Raw genomic sequence first — 23,248 nt, forward strand, 5'->3', positions numbered from 1 at the left:
TGAAGCTCCCCTGGAGAGTGGGCCGCCCTCTGGGCCTTTTCTTGGGCGTTTTGTGCCTGGACACACACTTACTGACTGTGCAGAGCATGCCCTGGCAGGCTCTGGGGGTTCAGGAGTGGATGGGAGGGACCGCAGGGGAAGGGGAGCCTGCCCTCTGCTGCTGAGCAGAGCCTGGAGGTGCCGAGGAATGAGTGAGGCCACGCTGGCAGAATGGCCGGAGCCCAGGGCTGCCCAGGGAGGCCTCAGGCCAGAGAGCATGGGCATGGCTGCGCCTGGGGCTGATACATGGTGAGGGCCATCCCGGTTATACGCCTCCACCCCACCAACCCCCCTCTTACTACACAGCTCCCGCTCCTTGGGTATGGCTGGAGGGGCCTGGTGCTTTCTACTGGAGCAAATATCCTTAGCTGGTCGTCATTCCTGTCAGCTCCTGGGGGATCCCCAGCGCAGAGGCCTCCTCGTGGGGCTCGGCTGCCAGCCTAGCAGGTGCCTGAATCTGGCACTGCCTCAGGCCCAGGCTTTCTCCCAGGGCTGTGGCCCTGCCTGTGCCCCATGGGCCGGGGAGGGGACACTGGTCCTGCAGAGGTCTGATGGCTCTTCTCGTGCACCATTTGCTTGGCTCCAGGGGGATCTTCCTGGGGCTTCACAGCAGGGAGCAATTTTGTGCCCATTAAATCCAGGAAAGCAGAGCCAGGAAGCCAACTGCTTGCCCTTTACCCGGGCCTCACGAGCTCTCTCCTGTCCAGGGAGCTAAGCCACATTGTGTTGTGGAGTTTCCGTGTTTCTCTGTGGGGATCTGTATCCCCCGGTACAGTTTCCTGGGGGCAGCAGGCTCTGCCCTCTTTCCTCCCTGCCCTACGCAGCTCCTGGGCAGGCACCAAACAGGCCCAGCCCACTGCCTGCCCCAGAGCCACCTGTAGAAGGAGGCTGGGGCGCAAAGTGCTGCTGTGAGCATCGTGCGGCTGTGTCCCGGAGCTGCTTCCTGGCTGTCGAGGAAGCCAGCCCTGTGATTGAAGGGTGCTTGCCTCGAGAGCTTCACGTGGCTCAGACAGCCCATGGAGGCCCAGGCTTGTGGGTGGGAAGAAGGCAGGCTCAAGCAGGGGGCGGAGCCTTCCCAGAACCCTTGCTGCAGCAGGGCCTTTCTGTCATTAGGAGGTGTTGGCTGGGTGCGGTGGCTCATGCCGGTAATCCCAGCACTTTGGGAGACTGAAGTGGGAGGATCACTTGAGCCCAGGAGTTGGAGACCAGCCTGAGCAACATAGTGAGACCCTCATCCCTGTAAAAATAAAATGAACTAGCCAGATGTGGTTGCCCATGCCTGGAGTTCCAGTTCCTTGAGAGGAGGCTGCAGTGAGCTATGATCGTGCCACTGCACCCCAGCCTGGGTGACAGAGCGAGGCCCTGTCTCTAAAAAAAATAAGGGCAGGGTGTGATGGCTCATGCCTGTAATTCTAGCACTTTGGGAGACTGAGGTGGGTGGATCACCTAGGTCAGGAGTTCAAGACCAGCCTGGCCAACATGGCGAAACCCCATCTCTTCTAAAAATATAAAAATTAGCCAGGATAGTGGTGCAAGCTGTAATCCCAGCTTCTCAGGAGGCTGAGGCAAGAGAATGTTTGAAGCTGGGAGGTAGAGAGGTTGCAGTGAGCCGAAATCATGCCATTGCCCTCCAGCCTGGGTGACAGAGTGAGACTCTTAGTGAGACTCTTGTCTCAAAAAAAAAAAAAAAAAAAAAAAAAAGCAGTGTAGGTCATTGGATCCTGTGCACCGGGTGCCCAGCCACCGTCTCGCCAGCCCTGTCATGCCCATTCTCTTGTTGTCTCTGCATCCCTGAATGTGATGCCAGCTGGTGGGTGCCACAGCTCCCTGCTGGAACATGTCTAGGTGATGAGGACTGTCCCCAAGAGAGGTCTGGCCACCCCTCGCTGCACACCAGGGCTGTACGTGGCCTCGCAGGACTGTGCTGAGCTGGCCTCTGTCCCTGCTTGGACACCTGTGGTCAACACGTCCCCGGGATACCTGGGGGACAGGCAAGGTGACCCCACATCCCCTCCACGCTTCTCAGCGTGGTGACCACTTGCCTCTTGCCCCACCTGAGCCACAGCACCAGGCCCTGCTGGGGGCTGGAGCTCCCTTTGACCCTTGCTCCCTATTTGATCTGATTGGTGAGGTTTAATTTGTTTGAAAATCTAATCTTTATCTTTCAGGAAAGTCAAGTACTTTAACGTCAAAGCTGGCTTTGTTGACGAGCACACAGTTCGCGGTGTTGCCAAAGGTGGGAAAGAGGTGAGCCTCTGACTCACTTGCTGGCCCCTCGTGGACCCTTCTGCAGACCTGGGGCACCAGCTGCAGCTGTGTTTGTCCCGGGTGCTGTCCTCAGTAACACGTGCTGTTGGAATCGAAAAGGTGGCTTCCTTTGAGGCTGGGCATGTGTCTTTAACATGATCAAATACTTTGCTGCCTTGCTCCTCGGAGTGACATGGCGACGGGGTTTATGACCACAGCCTGTTGGCAGGGTCTTGTGGGGATTTGAGGGTGCTTTGGACACTGCCAAGTGGTTGGAGTTAGGATGTTCTCCTGTCCTTTTTGCCTGTCCCCCTCCCACCCAGCTGCCTGTTGATGGGATTCCAGCTCCGTGGGGCCTCTGAGCTGCTGGCCGAGGCTCCACGTTGCAGGGCGGGGGCTGTGGGAACTGCTGGCCAGGGTCTGCGGTGCTCGGGCCCTCTGGCGCGTGACCACTATGCCTCTGTCTGACCCACGGCTTTCTCTTTCTTCTCAGATTCTGCTGTCAGCTGACCACATCGTCATCGCTACCGGAGGGCGGCCGAGGTACCCCGCACACGTGAGTGTCCCCAGAGCACAGCGTCCCTGCTGCACGGGCCCCTCCCCGGGCTCTTCGAGGGCTGCACTTTGACACACGCGCTTTCCACACCAGCGGCTTGCACCCCCTTTCCCCCTCTACTCACTATCATCACTTTCTGCTTTCCAATTCTCTTGAATCCACGCGGCTGAAATGCGGGGTCCCCAGTGGCCTCCACGCTACCGGATCCTCAGGACGGACAGCTCTTGTTCTGTTCTGCCCCCGGGCCCTGCCGGATTCATCCCCTTCGATCCCCACCTCCTGCTTCCTAAGTTGCCGTTGCTGATTCCCGCTTTCCCTTCAGCCTCAGAATGATTGGAACGTTCAGGATATAAGCCTCATTCCTCCTCCTCCCCCTCCTCCCCGAATTTAAAAAAAGTTTGAAATAAAATCCACACGCTATAAAATTCAGACTTTTATAGGGTACAATTCAGTGGGTTTTAGTACATTCACAGAGCTGTGCGGCCATCAGTCACCATCCACTGCCAGAACGTCCATCGTCCCGAACGGAAACTCTATTCCCATTAAACCTCACTCCCCAGCGCCTCCTCCCCCAGCCCCTGGCAGCCAGCACCTACTTTCTGTCTCTATGAATTTGACAACACTAAGCACCTCGTGTGAGTGGTATTGTACGTGTAAGTCCTTCCCATGTAACTGGAATCGTACGTGTGTCTTTGAGCGACTGGCTTACTTCACTGAGCGTAACATCCTCCAGGTTCACCCACATTGTAGCGCGTGTCAGTGTCATTCCTTTTGATAGCTAGATCCTGTTCCATCTTACGGATAGACGACATTTTGTTTATCCGCTTGCTCGTGGATGAACACAGGGATTGTTTGTACTTTGTAGCTATTATGAATAGTGCCGCTGTGAGCATGTGCACAGAAGCCTTTGGTGGACTTCAGTTTTCACTTCTCTTGGGTTCCACCTAGGAGCAGAACTGCCGTGTCACGTGGTAGATTTATGTTGACCCCTTTTTTTTTTTTTTTTCTTTTTTGAGACGGAGTTTCGCTCTTGTCACCCAGGCTGGAGCGCAATGGCGCGATCTCGGCTCACCGCAACCTCCGCCTCCCGGGTTCAGGCAATTCTCCTGCCTCAGCCTCCTGAGTAGCTGGGATTACAGGCACGCGCCACCACGCCCAGCTAATTTTTTTTGTATTTTTAGTAGAGACGGGGTTTCACCATGTTGACCAGGATGGTCTCGATCTCTTGACTTCGTGATCCACCCGCCTCGGCCTCCCAAAGTGCTGGGATTACAGGCGTGAGCCACCGCGCCCGGCTCTGTGTTGACCCTTTCAAGGAACCTCAGACTGTTTTCCAAAATGAGTGCATTTCACATTCCTTCCAGCAGCGTATGAGGGTCTTGGTTTCTTGTTTCTTCACGTATCTCGTAATTTTGTAATTGAAAGCTGAACACTTCGAATAATTTCATGTGGTAACTTTGGAAACCAGATTCTCCCTCTGCCACAGGTTTCTGTTGTTTCAGCCGCTTAACCGGGGACTTTTTGGAACTGACTTTGTAGACCCTTATTCTTTGTTGTATGTGGCCACTGACGTCTCTATTTGGTTAGCTCAGTGATCAGCCAGTAACTGCACGGAGATTTCTCTAAACTAAGGACTCTCCGGGCCTTTGCTGAGGGCTCCATGTGCATACGGAGGGGATGCCTTCCGCACTCAGCAGGCAGCAGGCAGCTCTTCCCTAGCCTTCACTTCCTGCCTATGCAGAAAGCAATGTCGGCTGGAGGTGAGGCCTCAGGGCCTCCTTGGTCCCTCCCGACGTGTGCACAGTGCTGTGTGCCTGGTCTAGGTTCCCAGGAATATGCCGGAGCCTTGCAAAGCTCCAGTGGACATCTCATGTCTCGGCTTTTCCTTTGAAGCTTTTTGGGCCGTCTGTTGCTGGCTCCAACTGTTACCCATCCCTCAGGCAGCTGTGAGGAAAACCTCGGGCAAATGCCCCCAGAGAGAAGCTTTTAGCCCTGGCTGAGCTCCAGTGAGGCTGGGTAAAGATGACCCCCTTTTTTTTCTTGAGACGGAGTCGCACTCTGTTGCCCCGGCTGGAGTGCAGTGGCGCGATCTTGGCTCACTGCAACTTCCGCCTCCCGGGTTCAAGTGATTCTCCTGTCTCAGCCTCTGAATAGCTGGGATTACAGGTGCATGTCACTATACCCAGCTAATTTTTGTATTTTTTTTTTTTTTTTTTAGTAGAGATGGGGTTTCACCATGTTGGCCAGGATGGTCTCGATCTCTTGACCTCATGATCCGCCTGCCTCAGCCTCCCAAAGTGCTGGGATTACAGGTGTGAGCCACTGCACCCGGCCAAGATGACTCTTTTGAGGGGGTCTTCTGGGGAACCCCTGGCAGGGTCAGATGCTGACTCTGACTCTTCTTTGGGAGGGGTTTTGAAAGACCCCAGCTGGGTTCTGCTCTCTCTGGCCGTTACTGTTCAGGACTGCCGCTGAGGTAGGGGTGGGAGCAGAGTGAGTGAAAACAGCCTGGAGCTCCCGTTCTCATCCAGCTTCAGCTGTTTTTCCCGACTAAATGTTCCCTGTGCTGCTGCAAGCCTGTGGTTAATTTCCATAATTCGGAATCTCAGTTTTTGTCAGTTTTATCGCTGTTTTTAACAGAGCGGTGAATAGCTCCTGGCCCAGTCTTGTGGGTTGTGGGGCAGAGTTGAGGAAGAGGCCCCAGGGTGAACAGAGCGGTGAATAGCTCCTGGCCCAGTCTTGTGGGTTGTGGGGCAGAGTTGAGGAAGAGGCCCCAGGGTGAGGGGGTAGGGAAAGCTGCAGGGAAAGCAAATGGGGGCTGGGGGTGGGCAGAGAGGTTTGGCCGAGGCCAGTCCTCACGGGTCTCCTGGGGAGCTGGGTGCCGCCTGCCCTAAGCCTCTGAGCAGGCTGCAGCCAGGCTCTCGAAGGCCACGGGTCCCTTGGTCTGGGCCACACCGCCTCTGACTTAGACCCAGGGCCCGTCTGGTGGAGGCAGAGCAAGGGGAGGTTCTTCTGCTTCTTGGATGTGGCCCCAGCCTCCACTTCACCCTGTGCTTACTGGGGAAACAGGGAGAGGAGGGCAAGGAGCACGAGCACCCCCAGTCCTTAGAGGCTACGAGACTTCTCTGGCCACTGGGCAGCCACAGCAGCCTCTATCAGGGGCAGGTTGCTTATGCACAGAGACGGGGCTGGCGGCCGTGTGGCTCTGTAGGATGACACTGTGTTGCTGTCCAAGGCAGCTGCCGCAGACAGGGTCCAAGTGATCCCCTGACCTGGCAGCTGGGCTCATGGTGGTTCTGCTTAAGGAAGGCCACGGCCAGCTCCCAGCAGCCCAGCGGTCACCTGGGCTTCTCTGCGGTCCGGGGAGCTGCACGTGGTCTGTTCCAGGGAGCCCTGCAGGGGGGCCCTGGCCTGGCCCTGCTGTGCAACTCACAGGCAGCTGCTGACGGCTCCGTGGGCCCACAGGGGAACCAGCAGGCGCTCCTGGTCCTGAGGGGCAGGCCGCTCAGCGCCGCTCCGCCCTCCCTGCCACGCCCTCCCAGGGTGCCTGCCAAGACTTGCTTGCGTTTCAGTCCCTTTGATTGCCAGGCTTTTCGGTTTTCCTTGAGCAAACCTGAGAAATTCCTTTTTTTTTTTTTTTTTTTTGCGAAATTCCTGACTTTATTTTTTTTGCCAATTGGAAGCATAAACTGTGAGATCCATTTCCTGCACCAGCCCGTCTTGTTCTCGTGGCTGCTAAGGGGACGTTCACCCTGGGCCTCCCCACCTGCTTGGCCGCCCCTCTTCAGGTGGCCTGTCTGGTTTGAGAGTGTGAAGTCCGTCCTGGCCTCAGCCAGGCGCCCTCAGAGCTGCCCCTCAGGCCCCGCATACCTCAGCCCGTGGCACCCACACCCTGTGCCTCCTCTCCTCTCGCCGGCCTGGCAGCCCACCCCTGCCGCGCAGACACTTTTGAGCTCGGCTGGCCCTGATTGCTGACTCTTTCCCTGCTTCCCCTCTCTGAGTCTGGACCTTCCCAGAGCCCAGGTGCCGCTCCCTGGGGCTGCATGCCTCTGTCCGTCTGATATATCTGTCCAGGACCCGGACAGACTTCAGGGGGCCCAGCTGTCGCCTGTGTGGCCCCTGTAGTTGCTGTGCCTACCTCAGGTCCTATGTCCTGGTCTGAACCAGGTCAAGGGGAGGGTCCTGGGGAGCAGAGGGGAAAGGTGTCCTGCGAGGGCACCGGGCCCAGGAGCACAGCAGCTTACATGCAGACAGGCCACCTGCAGCCCCAGAGAAGCCACAGCCTGCAGACAAGGACTGGCAGCAGGGAAGCCCTGTGCATGCGTGCTCTGGGACGGCGCTGGCTGAGTCTGCAGAGCTGGCGTCCTCTGTAAGGAAGCCCTAGGACAGGCCAAATGGAGCTCTCATCCCAGGGGTCATTTCTGTCTTGACAGGTCGAAGGTGCTTTGGAATATGGAATCACAAGCGATGACATCTTCTGGCTGAAGGAGTCCCCTGGAAAAACGTAAGGACTGTCGCATGCATGGTGGGGTCCTCTCTGTTCAGCAGAGTGAGCACTGGGCCCTGAGAGCCTGTGCTGCTGCGTGGCTCCTGGGGCTTTCTTTCCAGTTTACCCAAAAGAAGGAGAAAAGGCCTGTCGTTTGTGGCCAGGCACCGTGGCTCACGCTTGCTAGCTTAGCACTTTGGTAGACTGAGGCAGGAGGATTGGATTGCTAGAGGCCAAGAGTTCCAGATCAGCTTGGGTAATATAATGAGACCTTGACTTTACAAAAATCTTCTTTTTTTGAGATGGAGTCTCGCTCTGTCACCCAGACTGGAGTGCAGTGGCTCAATTTCAGCTCACTGTAACCTCCGCCTCCTGGGTTCAAGCGCGATTCTCCTGCCTCAGCCTCCCCAGTAGCTGGAAGTATAGGCGCCCATGACCTCACGTGGCTAATTTTTGTATTTTTAGTAGAGACGGGGTTTCTCCATGTTGGCCAGTCTGGTTTTGAACCCCTGACGTCAGGTGATCTGCCCAGCCTCCTAAAGTGCTGGGATTATAGGTGCGAGCCACCACGCCCAGCCTACCAAAATCTTAAAATACTGACCAAGCATTGTACTGTGCACCTGTAGTCCCAGCTCTTTGGGAGGCTGAGGTGGGAGGATTGCTTGAGCCCAGGAGGTTGTGGCTGTAGTGAGCTGTGATTGTACCACTGCACTCAGCCTGGGAGAGAGTGAGACCTTGTCTCAAAATAAAACAAAACAATAAGGCTGTGACTTGTGCCCCTCTGAAGGGCCGTTGATGTACTCTGTGTCTTGTGGCTTCCTTGGAGGTAATAACACGAATGCCACATAAAGGGAGTCAGCTGTTTGTTATCTAGGTCTGTCGTTGTCAAATGGGCTTCCCAGGAGCCCTGGGATTCCAGTGCGTCCCATCAGGTACATCAGGGAGAACGTTAAGGAGGGGAGAGCCGGCAATCCCTACCCCAGCCCTCGCCTGACACCCTCACTGTCTTCGGGTTCGCACCTTGGGTTTCCCTGAAATCTAGCAAAGGCTCCAGAGGCCTCAGAAACAACATCCTGGTTGTGGAAGGGAGACTGGCAGCATGCGAGTGGCTCTCACTCCCCGTGGGAGCAGGCGCAGGGTCACTAAGTGCCTTCCGATGCCCACAGAGAGGCTATCCCGAGGTCCCCGGTCCAGGCAGCTCCCGCCTGTGGGGTGTGACTTTGTGCTGGCAGAGGCCAGAGAGGCCACCAGAGGGCGGCAGAGGCTTGGTCAATAGCAGTCTCTAGCCTTCCCCAGGAGAAAAGAGCAGTGGAAAAGGGTCCCACCTCTGAGCGTGCCGGTGTGTACGTGGTGTGCATGCGGATGTGTGTGGTGTGCATGTTTGCGTGTGCACACGGGTGTGTGTGTGTGTGTGTGTGTGTGTGTGAGTGGTGCGTCACATGTTCTGCTTGTCATTATTCCACACTTCACAGGGCATCTTCGTGTGGGGTCAGGACTGGATTCCCTTGAATGGAAGTTGCGTACTTCCTTTGACCCTTCTACGAATGAGCATCTCAGTAGCCTCTCTTCATCATCATTATCAATGCTGCAGTCAAAACCTTTGAGGTACATCTCTTTAAACCATTGTAAGTGCCTCTAACACATTATCCCAATTCTTCGTTGTGCTAAAACAGTATAAAATGTACCACTTTATTATTATTATTATTTTTTGAGATGGAGTCTCACTGTGTTGCCCAGGCTGGAGTGCAGTGACTGCAACCTCCACCTCCCGGGTTCAGGCATTTCTCCTGTCTCAGCCCCCGTGAGTAGCCGAGACTACAGGCGTGTGCCACCACACCTGGCTAATCTTTTGTATTTTTAGTAGAAATGGGGTTTCACCATATTGGCCAGGCTGGTCTCGAACTCCTGACCTCAGGTGATCCACCTGCCTTGGCCTCCCAAAATGCTGGGATTATAGGCATGAGCCACTGCGGCCAGCCCACTTTAACCATTTTTAAGTATGCAGTTGAGTGGTATTAAATATGCTCATCATGTCGTGAAACCGTCACCACTGTCCAGCTCTGGAACTCTTTCATCCACGTTGTATCTGAATTTCCTGAGTAATATTTCCTTGCACAGGCGCACCACATTTTGTTCATCCATTCACCCGTCAGTGTACACCCGAGTTGCCCCCGCTGCTTGGCTGTTGTGAATAGTGCCGCTGTGAACATGGGCATGCAAATGCCTCTTAGAGACCTTACTTTCACTTCTTTTGGGTGCAAACCCAGCAGTGGGATGGCGGGATCATAGGGTCTTGAGGACCTCCATCCTGTTTCCCGCCGCGGCCACACCGTCTTCCACTCTCACCAGAGCTCAGGAGGACTTGGGTCCCCGCATCCTCGCCAGCACGCGTTTTCTGCTTTTCTTTCCCCCTTTAACTTTTATTTTTTCCTTTAAACTCTGTTGGACTTGCTGTTTCCTGTGTTTTTGGCAGTGGCCATCCCAGTGGCTGTGAGGTGGTCTTACCCACTTTATAACCCTGTCTGGGGTCTTTCCTAGAAGTAGCAAAGCTGGGTACGAGGGGAGCTGCCCTTTGATCTTAACAGTTTGCTGACGGCCAGTCACACCGGTTCCATGTGTATTCTGCCCGCTTCCCCGTCCTTGGTAACTCCAGCATCAGCCTTTTGATTAGACACGAAACGGAAAGGAGCCTCTCCTCCCATGCCCCTGGGCTGGGCAACGGTCACTGCTACCCATGGCGCACCCACACCCTCCTGAGACCGTGCCGGGCTTGCCCTGGTTTCCATTGGACCTCCGATTGTGGCTTGTCTTTGGACTTGGTGATCCTATTTCATGCAGAAATCTTCAGTTTTTCTGTTGTCACAGCAATCACTCTTTCCTGCTATGCCATAATTTCTGAGTTATCTGTTTATCTGTTTTTTTGCTTTTTTTTTTTTTGTTTTTTTTTTTATCTGTAAGACAGTCTTTGCTTTGTCGCCCAGCTGGAATGCAGTGGTGCAATCATGGCTCACTGTAGCCTTGAAGTCCTGGATTCAAGCAATTCTCCTGCCTCAGCCTCCCGAGTAGCTGGGATGACAGGCGCCTGCCACCACGCCCAGCTAATTACTACTTTTTAATTTTTTTATTTAGAGCAAGGACTCGCTCTGTGGCCCAGGCTAGCCTCGAACTCCTGGGCTCAAGTGATCACCGTGGCCTCTCAAAGTGCTGGGATTACAGGTGTGAGCTCCTGCACCTGGACTGGTTTCTTTTTTTCTTTGGCTGTCTGCTGGGTTACGCACGATCTGACTCTGTATGCATTTATGTATGTATGACTCTGTATCTATGTACGTATGATCAGTGGTCTTTTCACTTACCGATGTGGAAAACCTCGTTTCGCAGGCTTGTTTGAGATGAGCGTGCCTGCGGCGCTGTGCAAGCCGCCAGCACGGTCCCTGCCCACTTTCCTGTCTGGCTTTTCGCTTCTCTTTTCTTGCTGGTTTGCGTATTAGGGATGTGATCCTCTGTCACTTGCGGTACAGATTTTCTCAGCCTCTAGTGTCTTTTAACTTGGGCAGGGTACAAATGGTTTAACTTTTTTTTTTAATGTAACTTAAATCTTTTACACTTAATGGCTTTTTGATTTATTACATGTTCTGAAAGGCCTGCCCCACCCCTAAGATTTTTTTTTTTTAAGCCCTGTATTTTCCTTATGGGCGTCCACAAGTCAGATTTTCTTTTACACCCTTGGGCTGGCTGCAGCTCTTCTGTGGTGTGGTGGAGATGGGCTGCCCGGGCCCCAGTGCCCGTCTTGAGGTCTTGTCTTCATCTGGCATCCCGAGTCTGCCAGTGGCTCTGGTTGTCTTTCACATCGGTTTCTCTGGGTGGAGTCTGGATGCCTGTCCAGCCCCTGCAGGATGCTTTGTCTGCAGGGAAATGGCTTTGGATGTCCGGCAGCCCAAGGAAGTCTGCTGGGCCCCTCGGTGTGCTGGGGACTTCGGGGCCGGTCACTGCAGGCCAGCACCTTCTCCATCCTGGTCACACCCGTTCCCCTCAGAGGCTGCCCACTTGGGGCTGGGGAAGCGGCCTGGCGCTCTGGGTGCCCTGCCCCTGCTGTCTCCCCGGCAAGGTGGCTGGGGCTTGGGGAGCACTCCCCTGCAACCCCGTGCTGAGGGCAGCCGGCTCGGCCGGGAAGACACGGCCCCAGATTATTTTGGTCGGGAAAGAAACTGCAGTGTTTATTTTCTTCAGAAAAAAAACATTTAGAAGATTTTTTTTTTAAAGCTCTTTCGTTTAGAAGGAATCTAGGTATGTTATTGTTTAAGAAAAAAAGTGTTTGCAATGTATCAGTCACCCGTTTCGTTCTGAGCATGATTTATGTGAGGAAATGGTTTTTTTAAAAATTAAGCTGGAGATATATCCCTGTACGATGCTTCTGTGAAAATGCGGCTTTTGTCCGGCGCTGTTAATGCAAGTTGTAACAGTGTAATATGGGAGTCAGTGTTTACATGTTACATTCCTCTGCCGCAGTCAAAATAAGCCCGGAGGGTCTACAGTAGCATTTCTGTATTTTATCAGCTTGGGCTGGGGCTGAGGGGAGGCCTCCACTCACACTTGGAGGGGCTGTTTCTGCCAGATTTATTTGCCTTATAAATATTCCCCATGTTTATTTTAACTCGCCTTTAAAATGGAGCTGAAATTAATATGGACCCCGGGGCTGCTTCCCTGGCCCCTGAGTGCCTCTGTAGTCGGGTGGGACGTTTCTATTTGGTGCCATCCGGGAGGCCAGGTAGGCAACTCAGGGTGCCCGGCATCCCAGTGCCCCTCTTGCACTGGGCACTGCGTCCGCTGGTTGTCTCCTCCACCAAAGAGGCGCCCTGGGCCCTGGCCCAGGCCCTCGGTGGGTTTGCAGCGTGCCCAAGGCCCCCCTCGTCCGTCTCCACTATAGCACAGGCTGCCGCCAGGAAATCCTTTCAGGGCACGTCTGCGTGGGGCCCACGGCTGGGAGCTCCAGAGCGGGTGAGTGGTGCCCACTGCGGGGCGTGGGACCCAGCCTGCAAGGTCGTATCATGCCACTTTTGCTCCAGAGAGGCCACCCAGGCATCACAGTGCACCTCGGGCCCCAAGTTGGGGGCCCCCTTCCTCCTCTGTTTGCATCAGGTCTTGGGGAGGCCCGGACCAGACAGATGGCAGAGGTAAGGGAATCACGTCCAAGCTCAGTCACGGGGACAGTTGAACAGCGCCCTTCATTAACCAGCCGCACACTGGCAAAACGGGGCCGTATCTGTTGGCCAGAGTGGGCTGAGCACCCGGTTCGTAACCCAGGAGGGTGATGACGTGCGGAAAACTGAAAAAGCAGTGTGAGCTTGTGGGTGGGTGAGCAGGACCCTCGAGTGCACCGGGGTGGGGTGAGGGACGTTCCGGCTGCCCCACTCCCAGAGCCATACCCCAGGGCCAGGGCTGTCCTCCCAGCCTTGGGAGCCACCCTGGGAGGGACTCCGGGTCGGCTCCCGCGCTGCCTCAGCCATGCAGACGCCTGCCTCGTGCCCAGCCCATTTGCCTTTTCTGCTGGTCTTGTGTCTTTCCTGCTCTGGAAGTGCAAGACAGGGCAAAGAGAGGAAGGTTCTGGGGAAGGACGGCATCCCCTGGGCAGGCAGTGGAGCCCCTTTGGGAACAATGGCCACTGCAGGAGGCGGGGCGCAGAGGGGCACGAGACCCCAAATGACTAGGCTTGGAGGTGCCGTGCAGCCTCACAAGGCAGACCTTCCATTCTGCAGAGCAAGCCCCTAGCAGAGGGAGGACTGCGGAGGGCGAGGACAGTGAGCCCACTCCTGGGAGCTCCTTTACAGAGGGAGGCAGTGGGGGTCGGGAGCCGAGTGCGTCCCACAGCCACCGTCTTCCTGCCACACCCCACCCGTCAGCCTCTGTGCCCGGCGGGGACTGGGGCGTGCCAGCGTGCCTTGCCATCACCTCCCGCATGCCCGCGGCCCTGGGCTTTGTCTTCTCCCTCAGTGCCAGGTTTTGGAGCTTGGGGGCCCTAACCCCAAAATAGGGAATTGTGGTCACTCTATCCTAGCCCTCCCTCTCGCTGTGTCTACGGGGCTCTGAGCTGGCAGCACTGGGATGGGGCGGAGGGCGTGAATGAGACCGCAGCCTCCTCTCAGGTCCGGTAACAGAGGCGCTGCTTCCCGGAAACAACCAGGGCCTGCCTGTTCCTGCTGCCGGCTCTGCAGCCCCTGCCCGGGTCCCCATGGAGGTTTAGGGAGCATGGGGCCAGCCTCCCCTGCAGCTGCCAGGCTGGCTGAGGGACTGGCCAGCCCATACCCTGGCCCCTGGGGGAGGGGCGTAGCCAGCCAGGTCTGTCCACCCTGGGAGGCTGCTCCAGCAGCCTGCTGCTGTCTGTCCGCGCGCTCCTGGGGCTCTGAGAGGCAGAGTGTTTTTCTAACTTGGGCTGGTTTAAGGCTGCCTGTCAGCGTGTCATGGCAAGAGCTTTCATTTGACCCTTAGGAAGTCCGGAAGCCAGCCAGGTACTGCCATCATTTTTCTCTCTTCCTGAGCCCAAGAAGGAAGAAGATAAATTTTATCTTGGGAAGAACCACAGCCGTTTGGGAGAAAATTTCATTTAAGTGGCCCGTTCCCCGGTGTGATGGGATGTCCTTGTGTTCAGCAACAGGGAGACCAGCTGTCCTCTTGGTGCTTGTTCCCAGACTGCAGAGCCCCCGCCACCTCTCTGTGCATCCCTGTGGCTAAGTCATGAGAAGGCAGGGCTTCCGGTGGCATTTTTACAGGGCCAGCAGACGGGCTCTGGCCCAGCATCTGGCCCTGAGGGGTTGGGTGGGGCTGGTGAGGTCCCAGGCAAGCCGAGGATGGAGGCCGTCGGGGCGCCCCTAGCCCTATGCCGCCTCCCTGGGGCGTCCGCAGCTTGGCGGCCCATCTGGCATTTCCTGGGCTGGCAGGACCGCCAAAAGACCAGGTGCCTCCCGTGAGACTCTCACTTTGTGTGAGGATTCCCTCTGGAGAGCGGATCAGGGGCCTTCAAGCTCAAGAGGCAGATGGATTGTTCTTTAAGCCTGGGCTTCATGGCCTGAATTAATGCTTTTGTTTCTGCTTCCTCCCCCCATTCCAGTTTTGAACAAGAAAGCCTGCCCTGTGATTAGGCTAATCCTACAGTAGTTATTACGCCTCCTCAGAAAATGTTTGCACACCAGAAAGCACAGAGAGCGGAGCTGCCGGGATCACACTGAAACTTGATGTTTTGTTTGTTTTGTTTTGTTTGTTTTAGAGACAGGTCTCACTCTGTCTCCCAGGCTGGAGTGCAGCTCACTGCAGCCTCAAACTCCTAGGCTCGGGCGATCCTCCTTCCTCAGCCTCCTGAGTAGCTGGGACTGCAGGTGCATACCACCATGCCCCAGTAATTTTTTTTTATTTTGTAGAGATGGGGACAAGCTGTATTGCCCAGGCTGGTCTTGAACTCCTGGGCTCAAGCAGTCTGTTCACCCGGGCCTCCCAGAGTGCTGGGATTATACACACGACCCACCACACCCAACCTTTGGGTTTTTTAATGTTGTGATAAGTCGAGTGGTTCCAGCCCCTACGCCCAGGTCCTGTGAGCTGTCTGTGAAGTCCCTTGACTTCTGTGGCCTGCCCGTCTCACCTCCTGTGTCCAGCCATGGCGTGAGTTGGTCGCCGCTCCACTGTCCTGTCTGTCCCCACCCCTGTTGGGCCCCGGGTGGCCTGCAGGTGGCTGTCTTTGGGTTCTGTCTATCCTTGTGATCTGGAGGCTTCGGTGTCTTGTCTCATTTCGCTCGGGCATTTTCTTTCTTTAGCTGGTCCGAGTGGAGTTCTCTGAGTTCTCATATCCTGCATTCTTCAAAGCGTAAACATTTGCATAATTTGATCAGTGTGGGGGAAGGGTACAGTGAAAACCAATGCTGTCAGTAGTCTTTGCTCAGGACGACAAGAGGAAGCCCAAAATGACCCTCCACGCAGGCGAGATGGGAGCTCTCGCTGAGAGATTTCAGCTGAACACGTAGGGTCAAGGATGCCCACTCGGGAATGTGTCCACTGCGCTCACCTCCTCCCAGCTGTGCCCTCAGTTGCCATTCAGAGCTGGCAGCTGAGGGATGGGGTCACCTGTGACTTTGAAGATGGCCCTTGAGGTGGGAGCTTCTCCTGTGCCCCCGGCTGCCAGGACAGGAGGCCCGGGCACTGGGGGGTTCCAAGGGAGGGCCTAGAGAGTCTCCTGCCCCCTCATCCAGTCCTGGCGGGTCAGCCTCGGGTAGGAGGTGGGGATGCACACGTGGGCAGCAGAGACAGCAAACATTTGTGGCGAAATCAGGAGGGCGTGTTGCAGGATCCCTGGCAATGAGGTAGGAGGCCTGGAGAGCAGCCTGGCCCCCATCCTGCGGCTGCAGTCCCATTCCGGGAGGAGGGTTGGCCTCAGGGCCAGGAAGGCCCTGACACGCAGGGAAGGGATGCATTGGCCTCACTCCCCTAGTGCCTGCACAGCGCAGCAGGAAGCATCTCGCCCATGCACGGCCACCTCTGGGAGCAGGGGGCAGGGGGCACCACAGGATGGGCTCTCACCTGGTTTCACCCTTGCATTTGGGGCACGATATTCAAAGCAGTGGACTTCTGTTTATATTGGCAGTAACTCATGGCTTCATATCTTTTTTTTTTTTTTTTTTGAGACGGAGTTTTGCTCTTGTTACCCAGGCTGGAGTGCAATGGCGCGATCTCGGCTCACCGCAACCTCCACCTCCTGGGTTCAGGCAATTCTCCTGCCTCAGCCTCCTGAGTAGCTGGGATTACAGGCACGCGCCACCATGCCCAGCTAATGTTTTTGTATTTTTAGTAGAGACGGGGTTTCACCATGTTGACCAAGATGGTCTTGATCTCTTGACCTTGTGATCCACCCGCCTCGACCTCCCAAAGTGCTGGGATTACAGGCGTGAGCCACCGCGCCCGGCCGCGACTTCATATCTTAAAAGCTTGTACATTTCACTGCCTTTAACAAGTCCAAAAGAGTTCAGTTTTGTCATTTTGGAAGTCACCTCCGTGTAGAGATGAGTATGTGTGTTTGCACATTTTGGAAGTGCGCGCACACCGTGGTGTCTGTTTCTCAGGTGTTGCTGGCCCTGAGCGGGGCTAGGAATTCATCTCTGCAGTCCTGCTCGGCTGGGCGTCCCAGGGTCTCCCCTCGCTGTCCTCACCTGCTGAGTGGGGCGTGTAACCATCTTGCGCTCAGCCCGCCACCAGAGCTCTGTCTGCTCACCCTAATCCTAACAGTGGCGCGGTTCTGTCCCTAGCCACTGCGAGGAAGCTGCATGCCAGATCTTCCTGCAGGGCACCTGCAGAATAACTCCAAGGGATACGCTGCGTTTTGAAATGGAATTATATCATTAGTACCTGCTGGGATTAGCACTGACGTTGGGCTTATCCGTCCTTACATCGCCTCCTCTTGTTCAAAGACTGAAGGGTGATGTGGGAGCCCACCCACGTGCAGCTGCCCCGCTGGGAGTTCTCGTTCCACGTTAGGAGCTGTGCCCGTTTGCATGTGTGTGCATGCATGTGTCTACGTGAGTGTGTGCGTACGTGTATATGAATGGATGTGTGTACCCATGTGAGAGTGTGCGTGTGTGTACATTTGTGTGTGCCCATGCAGGAGTATTTGCAGACACGTGTGCATGCAGGTGTGTGGCAGGTGTGCACATACAAGTGTGTGTACGTGTGTGCATAACCCATGTGGAGTTGAATAATGGGGGATTTTCACAGCAGGAGCAAATATTTCCAATGACTGCTGGATCTCAGCATCCTGTGCTGCCTCCCCTGTCCCTGGGCCCCTTCGGTCCCTGCTCTGGGGAGCTGGCCCTCCTGGTCCTGCACCTAGCTGCGGTAGGGTTGGATGTGCCTCTGGCCAAGCCTTCCATGGCCTTGAGACTGTTCTGATCAGACGATGTCTTCCCTTGTGGTCTGGTGGCCTCCCCGTCCTGCCAACCCTCTCTGGGCTTCCACCTTGGCCCGGGAGGCCCCACAGGAGAGAAAGAAAGCCCTGTGCCGCTCTGGGGGATGTTTCTGCATGCCTCCAGCACCTTCCAGGGGACACCTACCACATGTCACTGACACACACGCTCCTCACCGCCAGGCGATTTGCTGATTCACAACATGCTTGACAGTGTAGCCTTGGGAAGTGGCTTTGCTGTCTGAACGGCAGCCTCGGAGCTCACGAGCTGACAGAGGGCCTGGATGAAGGCTGCAGGGCTCTTCTCCAACCGTGCTTGGTCAATAAGGGCCTCACTTTACACGCTGTGTTCGTTTCTCTAACAGGTTGGTGGTCGGGGCCAGCTGTATCCTTTACCAGCATGCAGGTGGCCGTCCTGGGAATGGGACAGTCCTTCCCCTGAGTCCCTCCCTGCCGCCTGCCCTTCCGGCAGGCTCTTTGCTGCCTCAGATCAGACAATCACTGGGCCTCTCGGCATGGAGGACCTGTGCCGGGGGACAGTTTGAAGCTGACCTCTGGCCAGGGATTCCCGGAGGCTCTTCCTGAGCCGGGCACTGAGACAGCCGGGACAGCTGGACATGGCCATGAGGCAGCTGGGCCATCCTCCCTCGAGAGCAACCCCAGCCTGGACCCATTCCTTCAGAAGGGACAGTCAGACAGGGAGGGTCAGGAGAGGAGCCGCAGCAGGGCCTGGGGTCGAGGGGCTGTCTCAGGGAGAGGAAAGCCCCCGGCCGGGTGTTGTGACTCATGCCTGTAATCCCAGCACTTTGGGAGGCCAAGGCGGGTGGATTACCTGAGGTCAGGAGTTTGAGACCAGCCTGGCTGACATAGTGAAACCCTTTCTCTACTAAAAATAAAAGCATTAGCCGTGTCTGGTGGTGCATGCCTGCAATCCCAGCTACCTGAGAGGCTGAGGCAAGAGAATTGCTTGAACCAGGCAGGCGGAGGTTGCAGTGAGCTGAGATTGTACCACTGCACTCCAGCCTGGGAAGCAGAGTGAGACTCCATCTCAAAAAAAAGAGAGCCCCAAGCTGCTGGCTGGGAGCGCGGGGAAGAAGGCAGCCGCCTGGCATCTCCCACGGCCAAGGCCCTCCCTGAGCTGGGGTCCCCTGGGATGCCGGCCTCGCCCTGGAGGCTGCGCGGACCCAGCTCGGTCCGACACCCCATGGGCGCAGCGAGTCTGTGGGGGGCTCCTTGCTAACCCCAGCCCATGCCCTTGAGATGTGGAGGTAGGGGTCTTGAGTTGGGAGCCCCCTCCGGGGCCAGCCATGGATGGGTGGGGCGTGGGCTGCAGCACAGGGCCCCGGGGTGTCGTCTCCTTGCTTCCAAAGTTAGATCTGCCGTGTTCCTTAGCCGGCGCTGCAGACGTGGCCCTGGAGTGTGCTGGCTTCCTCACCGGGCTCGGGCTGGACACCACAGTCATGATGCGAAGCATCCCCCTCCGCGGCTTCGACCAGGTAGCGCCAGCGGCCCCCGCTCCCGCCCTGTGGCCCTGTGGCTCTGTGGCTCTGTGGCCCTGTGGCCCTGTGGCCCTTCCTCCCACAGGCCCCTCCCAGGCGGGCGCAGTGCAGCCGTGGGCCACAAGTGACGCCTGAATCTTTAGCGATAGCGTCGGACTTGGGTGAGGAGGTTGTCCAGAAAATATGTAAACCCCTGGCCGGAGCGAGGGCGGAGGGTGGCGGTGGGACACACAGCTGCGCGAGGCCTCCGGCCGACTGCAGGGACCGCGAAGGGAGGCTCAGCGCAGCCTTGTGCCGGCAGATTGGGTCACCCTCCAGATGGTCCCATTAGGGAGAGGTGGGTGTGTGCCGCAGAAGTGTTAGCCCACCTCAGAGACCCCCCAACTCCCTGCTGTCCCTTGCCTGTCCCCTCTGGTGGCATGGGAGTGGAAGAAGCTGTAATGTGTGAGCCGGGGTGAGGGGCACAGGACAGCGCTGGCTCCAAGAGAGCCTGTGGGGACAGGTGCTCCGTGTACAGTGGCCCCCGTCTGTGTCTGGGGTGCACTCGCTCGTGTGGCCAGCAGGACCAGCTCCTAGCTTGGAGCAATGGAGATTTTTTCTTTTTTTTTTTTTGACAAAAAGCTCTTCAAGGAAAAGTCTCTTATTAAAAATCGAAGTCTGGAGTTGTCATTGTGGAGACATTAAACCCTCCATGGCGGCCACAAAGGAGGCCCCTTGCAGGGCGCGCCGTGCGGATCTGCGGGCCCCACTCAGGTCCTCTCTGACCCTCAGCCCCCAGAGCCTGAGGCGGTCACCTGAGGTGGGAGGAGCCGGGCCTGTCATCTCCAGACTCCCAGCGCCACCCCCAGGCTAACTCGGAGACGTGTCCCTCCGCCTGTGTGGCTGTGTGATTCTTCATCCTCAGGCTGTGGCACACGCCCACCGTCCCTCACTGCAGACCCACTGAGCCCTGTGGTTGGGACGCAGTGTCTGGGAAGGCCTTGGAGCCTTGAGATGGGGGGAGGGTGAGGTGGCAGTGGACAGAGGAGGGAAGGGGCCTGCGGGATGGGGCGTGCCCAGGCAAGGACGACGCACAGTCTGGGTATCCAGGCCGAGGGGCTATGGGCCCTGTGTCCTGTGGTTCCTCTCAGAGCCCGGGATGGCCAAGCCCGCCAGGCCTCTGGAGGGGCGCAGGAGGGATGAACAGCCTGTGTGGCAGCCCCTCTCTAGTAGAAACAGCCCTGCCCGGCGGGCCAGACTCCCACACGCCATCTAGAGCCAGCTGGCGCACCCGGACAGGTGTCAGAGGATGTCAGCAGTGACTGTTTATCTCCTCTTGAAACCAGAAGCCGTGGCCAACCTCAGTGCTGGCCCGCGCAAGGCCCCATTGTCCTGGGGAATGGGGCCCCATCTGCAGCTGGACTGGAGCTGCACAGGCCTTCTGGGCTGGGAGGGAGAAACGGGACCCTCTCTGTCCCCAGCCTGACCTGAGCCTGCTATGCCTACATTTCTAGGTGGCAGCGGAGTCTCCTCCCTACCCTCCTGGCTCTTGGATGGCAGAGGGGCAAGGCTGGCCACATGTGGAGGGGTGGACCAGGAGCCGGGGCCCATTTTCTTTTAGAGATAGGGTCTTGCTCTGTTGCCCAGGCTGGGGTGCAGTGGCGTGATCACGGTTCACTGCAACCTCTAACTCCTGGGCTTGAGGGGTCCTCCCACCTCAGCCTCCCAAAGTGTTGGGATGATAGGGGTGGCCGTATCTGGCTGATGAAGACTTAGTTAATTAGTGTCTAGAGAGGAGCCCACAGGCCAAGTGAGTCCTGACCACAGGGCCCAGGGTCTGAGGACTTGCAGCCAGGAGGGGGCCAGACACTCCACGGAGAGCAAGAGGGTATGGAGCAGGGGGCTGGCTGTCACCCTGTCTTCTGCACAGACGCCTCTCAGCCCCTCCCTGAGGCAGGGCCAGAGCCAGGGCCTCTCCCACGGTCACCTGGTCTTCATGGCCCATCCTCTTGTGCTTTGCAGCAAATGTCCTCCTTGGTCACGGAGCACATGGCATCTCACGGCACCCGGTTCCTGAGGGGGTGCACCCCCTCCCAAGTCAGGAGGCTCCCGGACGGCCAGCTGCAGGTCACCTGGGAGGACTGCACCACTGGCAAGGAGGGCACGGGCACCTTCAGCACCGTCCTGTGGGCCGTAGGTAAGGGTGCGTCGAGCCACACGCTGTGTCTCTGGTCTCCTCGAGGCACGTGGAGAATCTTCGCCTCACTTCCTGTCACCACCTCCCAGGGCTCCCTGATCCTGCTGGTCACCCGGTGCGTTGGCTGCTCCCCAGGGTACCTTAAAGGCCACCGTGAAGGCCTGTGGGGTGGCACCCACGCTGGGCTGGGCCCATCTTGCTGTCCCCAGCACCTCGAGTTTCTGCGTGTCTCCCCACCACCGTGAGACATGCTGGAAAAACCAGAGACGAGACAGACGGCAGCAGCCAGGTGTCCTCATCAGGGAGTGGCTGGGCAGTCCTGGCCTGCCCTGGCCCTGGGCAGATTGCTTCTTAAGGTTTCAGCACATAAATCCTGCACGTCGCCTTCCAGGTTTAAACCTTGGTATAGATTTTTTCTTTAGCATATTAAATGTTTTGCTGCTTCAGGCTTTCAAACGAGGTGTTTTTGTTTAGTTTTGTTTTGAGGCAGGGTGTGTCTCTTGCCCAGGAGGAGTGCAGTGGTGTGATCATAGCCTACTGCAGCCTCGACCTCCCAGGCTCAGTCCCATCCTCCCATCTCCGCCTTCCAAGTGCTGGGATTACAGGTTTGAGCTACTGCGCCCAGCCAAGCTGGTTTGTTGTTTTTAACATAAAAATGATACAGATTTGAAAGCTTGAAGAATTACAGTAACATATATATAACATAAAATTCATCATCGTAAGCATTTTAAAGTATGTAGTTCAGGGGTGTTAATGTTAAGTACATTCACACTGGACAGCCAGCACGATCACCCATCTCTAGAACTTCTCCATTAGCTCCAGCTGAGCTCTGGCCCCATTAAACCCTCTGTCCCCACTGTGCCTGGCACTCACCCTTCCGCTGTCTGTCTCGATGCACGTCGGTGGGATCACGCAGCTTGTCCTTTCGTGACTGGCTCATTTCTCTTAGCGCAACATTTCAAGCCGAGCGCATGCCGCAGCATCCGTTACCGGGCTGCCGTTTGTGTGCCCGGTGCCAGCACTTCCTTCCTGTTGAAGGCCGAGCTGTATGTGTGTCCATCATCTGTCAGTGGATACTGAGGTGGCTTCTGTCTTTGGCTGTCGTGGATCATGCTGCTGTGAACATGAGTGTGCACAAGCCGGCTGTTTTCAGCACATAAAAATGATGCAGGCTTTTTAAAGTTCTGCCCAGCCTTCTTGTGGCTTTCAGTATTTCCCAGTGGGTCCCTTTGGGCCTCGTAGGTCATCACGTGCCAGGAGAGGCATCTCACGGGCGTTGCCAGAAGTCACATTTCGAAGGCGTCCAAAGATACCACCACCCGTCCAGCACTGGGCAGTGGCCTGGGCCTTTGTTGGCCTGGCGTGGGCTGGCTGCCACCGGCCAGGCACAGTCTGGTCTCACCTTCTTGCTCTCTGTCAGGTGTGGGTCCGATTTTGCGTGGGGCAGAGGCCGAGCCAGTGTGGGGAGTGTGGATGCGGCTGGGGGAGTGTGGACGCGGGTCTGGGCTGGGCTCTCTGAGGGGGCTGGGGAGGGGGAGCTGGAACCGAGGTGTCTCCTGGGGGGAGGGCTCCCGGGGGCACAAGCTGCGTCACAGGGTGATGCACTTCTGAAGCAGTCACTCGGAATGGGAAATCAGAAAGGAAACCAGCCTCGAGCAGCCGCGCCTTCACTTCCGTGCCGTGGGCACAAGCGTGGAGCTGGCGGCCGGGGAGGGCCTGTGACGTGGGGCTCTTGGCCCAGAGGGGATCAGTCAGCAAAAGTAATGCTCTGTCACGTTGTAAGAGTAAGATTTAAGTAAGTTTATGATGAGGAACACTATGAAGAATTAGGTTACATTTTGGACCCCAAAGTGTACTGCTGATTCTCATCATAAATTCTACTTTATTTTTCTTTCAAAATGTATCCTCTTACTATCATTCCCAAATAAACTCCACTCTGAAGGGGAGATGGTGAGTTTCTCCCTCCCACCGGGCCCTAGCTCTCCCCCTCTGTCCGCTGACATCTCCGTTCACCCACGGCATAGGGAGCTCTTGCCATCGAACCGAGGGGCAGCCCTCGGCTGAGCCTCTAGGGATGCGGCAGCCCAGCGGGCCAGGGCTGTGTCCCCAGAAAGCCCGGGTGTCGGCCTGGCAGGCAACAAGCAAGGCCCCTCCCTGGTTGGCAGAGCTGCCGTGGCCTGCACGCCCATCTGCCCTTGCTGGGAGTCTGTTTTATTTTTTTGTATTTTCAAAATGAGCATCCCCCAGACATTCTGCCTGGCGTGATTGATGCTGGGGGTGGAAGCTTTTCGCAGTCCTTGGCCTCTGA

General features: G+C 56.7%; 1 protein-coding gene across 9 annotated transcripts in view; it reads left to right on the plus strand.

Moving 5' to 3' along the window:
* Positions 1–23,248, plus strand: part of TXNRD2 (thioredoxin reductase 2) — a 57,148-nt gene that overhangs the window by 17,320 nt on the left and 16,580 nt on the right. For 8 of the 9 annotated variants that reach the window (XR_005577410.2, XR_005577411.2, XR_005577409.2 and 5 more), the window contains exons 6-11: positions 2,208–2,286; positions 2,780–2,842; positions 7,276–7,346; positions 17,631–17,650; positions 18,670–18,761; positions 20,766–20,940. Coding sequence is in view for 6 of the 9 variants with exons in the window: in XM_039462442.2 (XP_039318376.1) it covers positions 2,208–2,286; positions 2,780–2,842; positions 7,276–7,346; positions 17,631–17,650; positions 18,670–18,761; positions 20,766–20,940 (500 nt within the window). In the remaining 3 variants the exon portion in view is untranslated. Of the gene's footprint in view, positions 1–2,207; positions 2,287–2,779; positions 2,843–7,275; positions 7,347–17,630; positions 17,651–18,669; positions 18,762–20,765; positions 20,941–21,029; positions 21,397–23,248 lie in introns of those variants that run through there. The other variant, XM_039462445.2, reaches the window with a different exon arrangement.

The sequence above is a fragment of the Saimiri boliviensis genome, chromosome 21 (genome assembly GCF_048565385.1).
Source record: "Saimiri boliviensis isolate mSaiBol1 chromosome 21, mSaiBol1.pri, whole genome shotgun sequence".
Lineage (NCBI taxonomy): Eukaryota > Metazoa > Chordata > Mammalia > Primates > Cebidae > Saimiri > Saimiri boliviensis.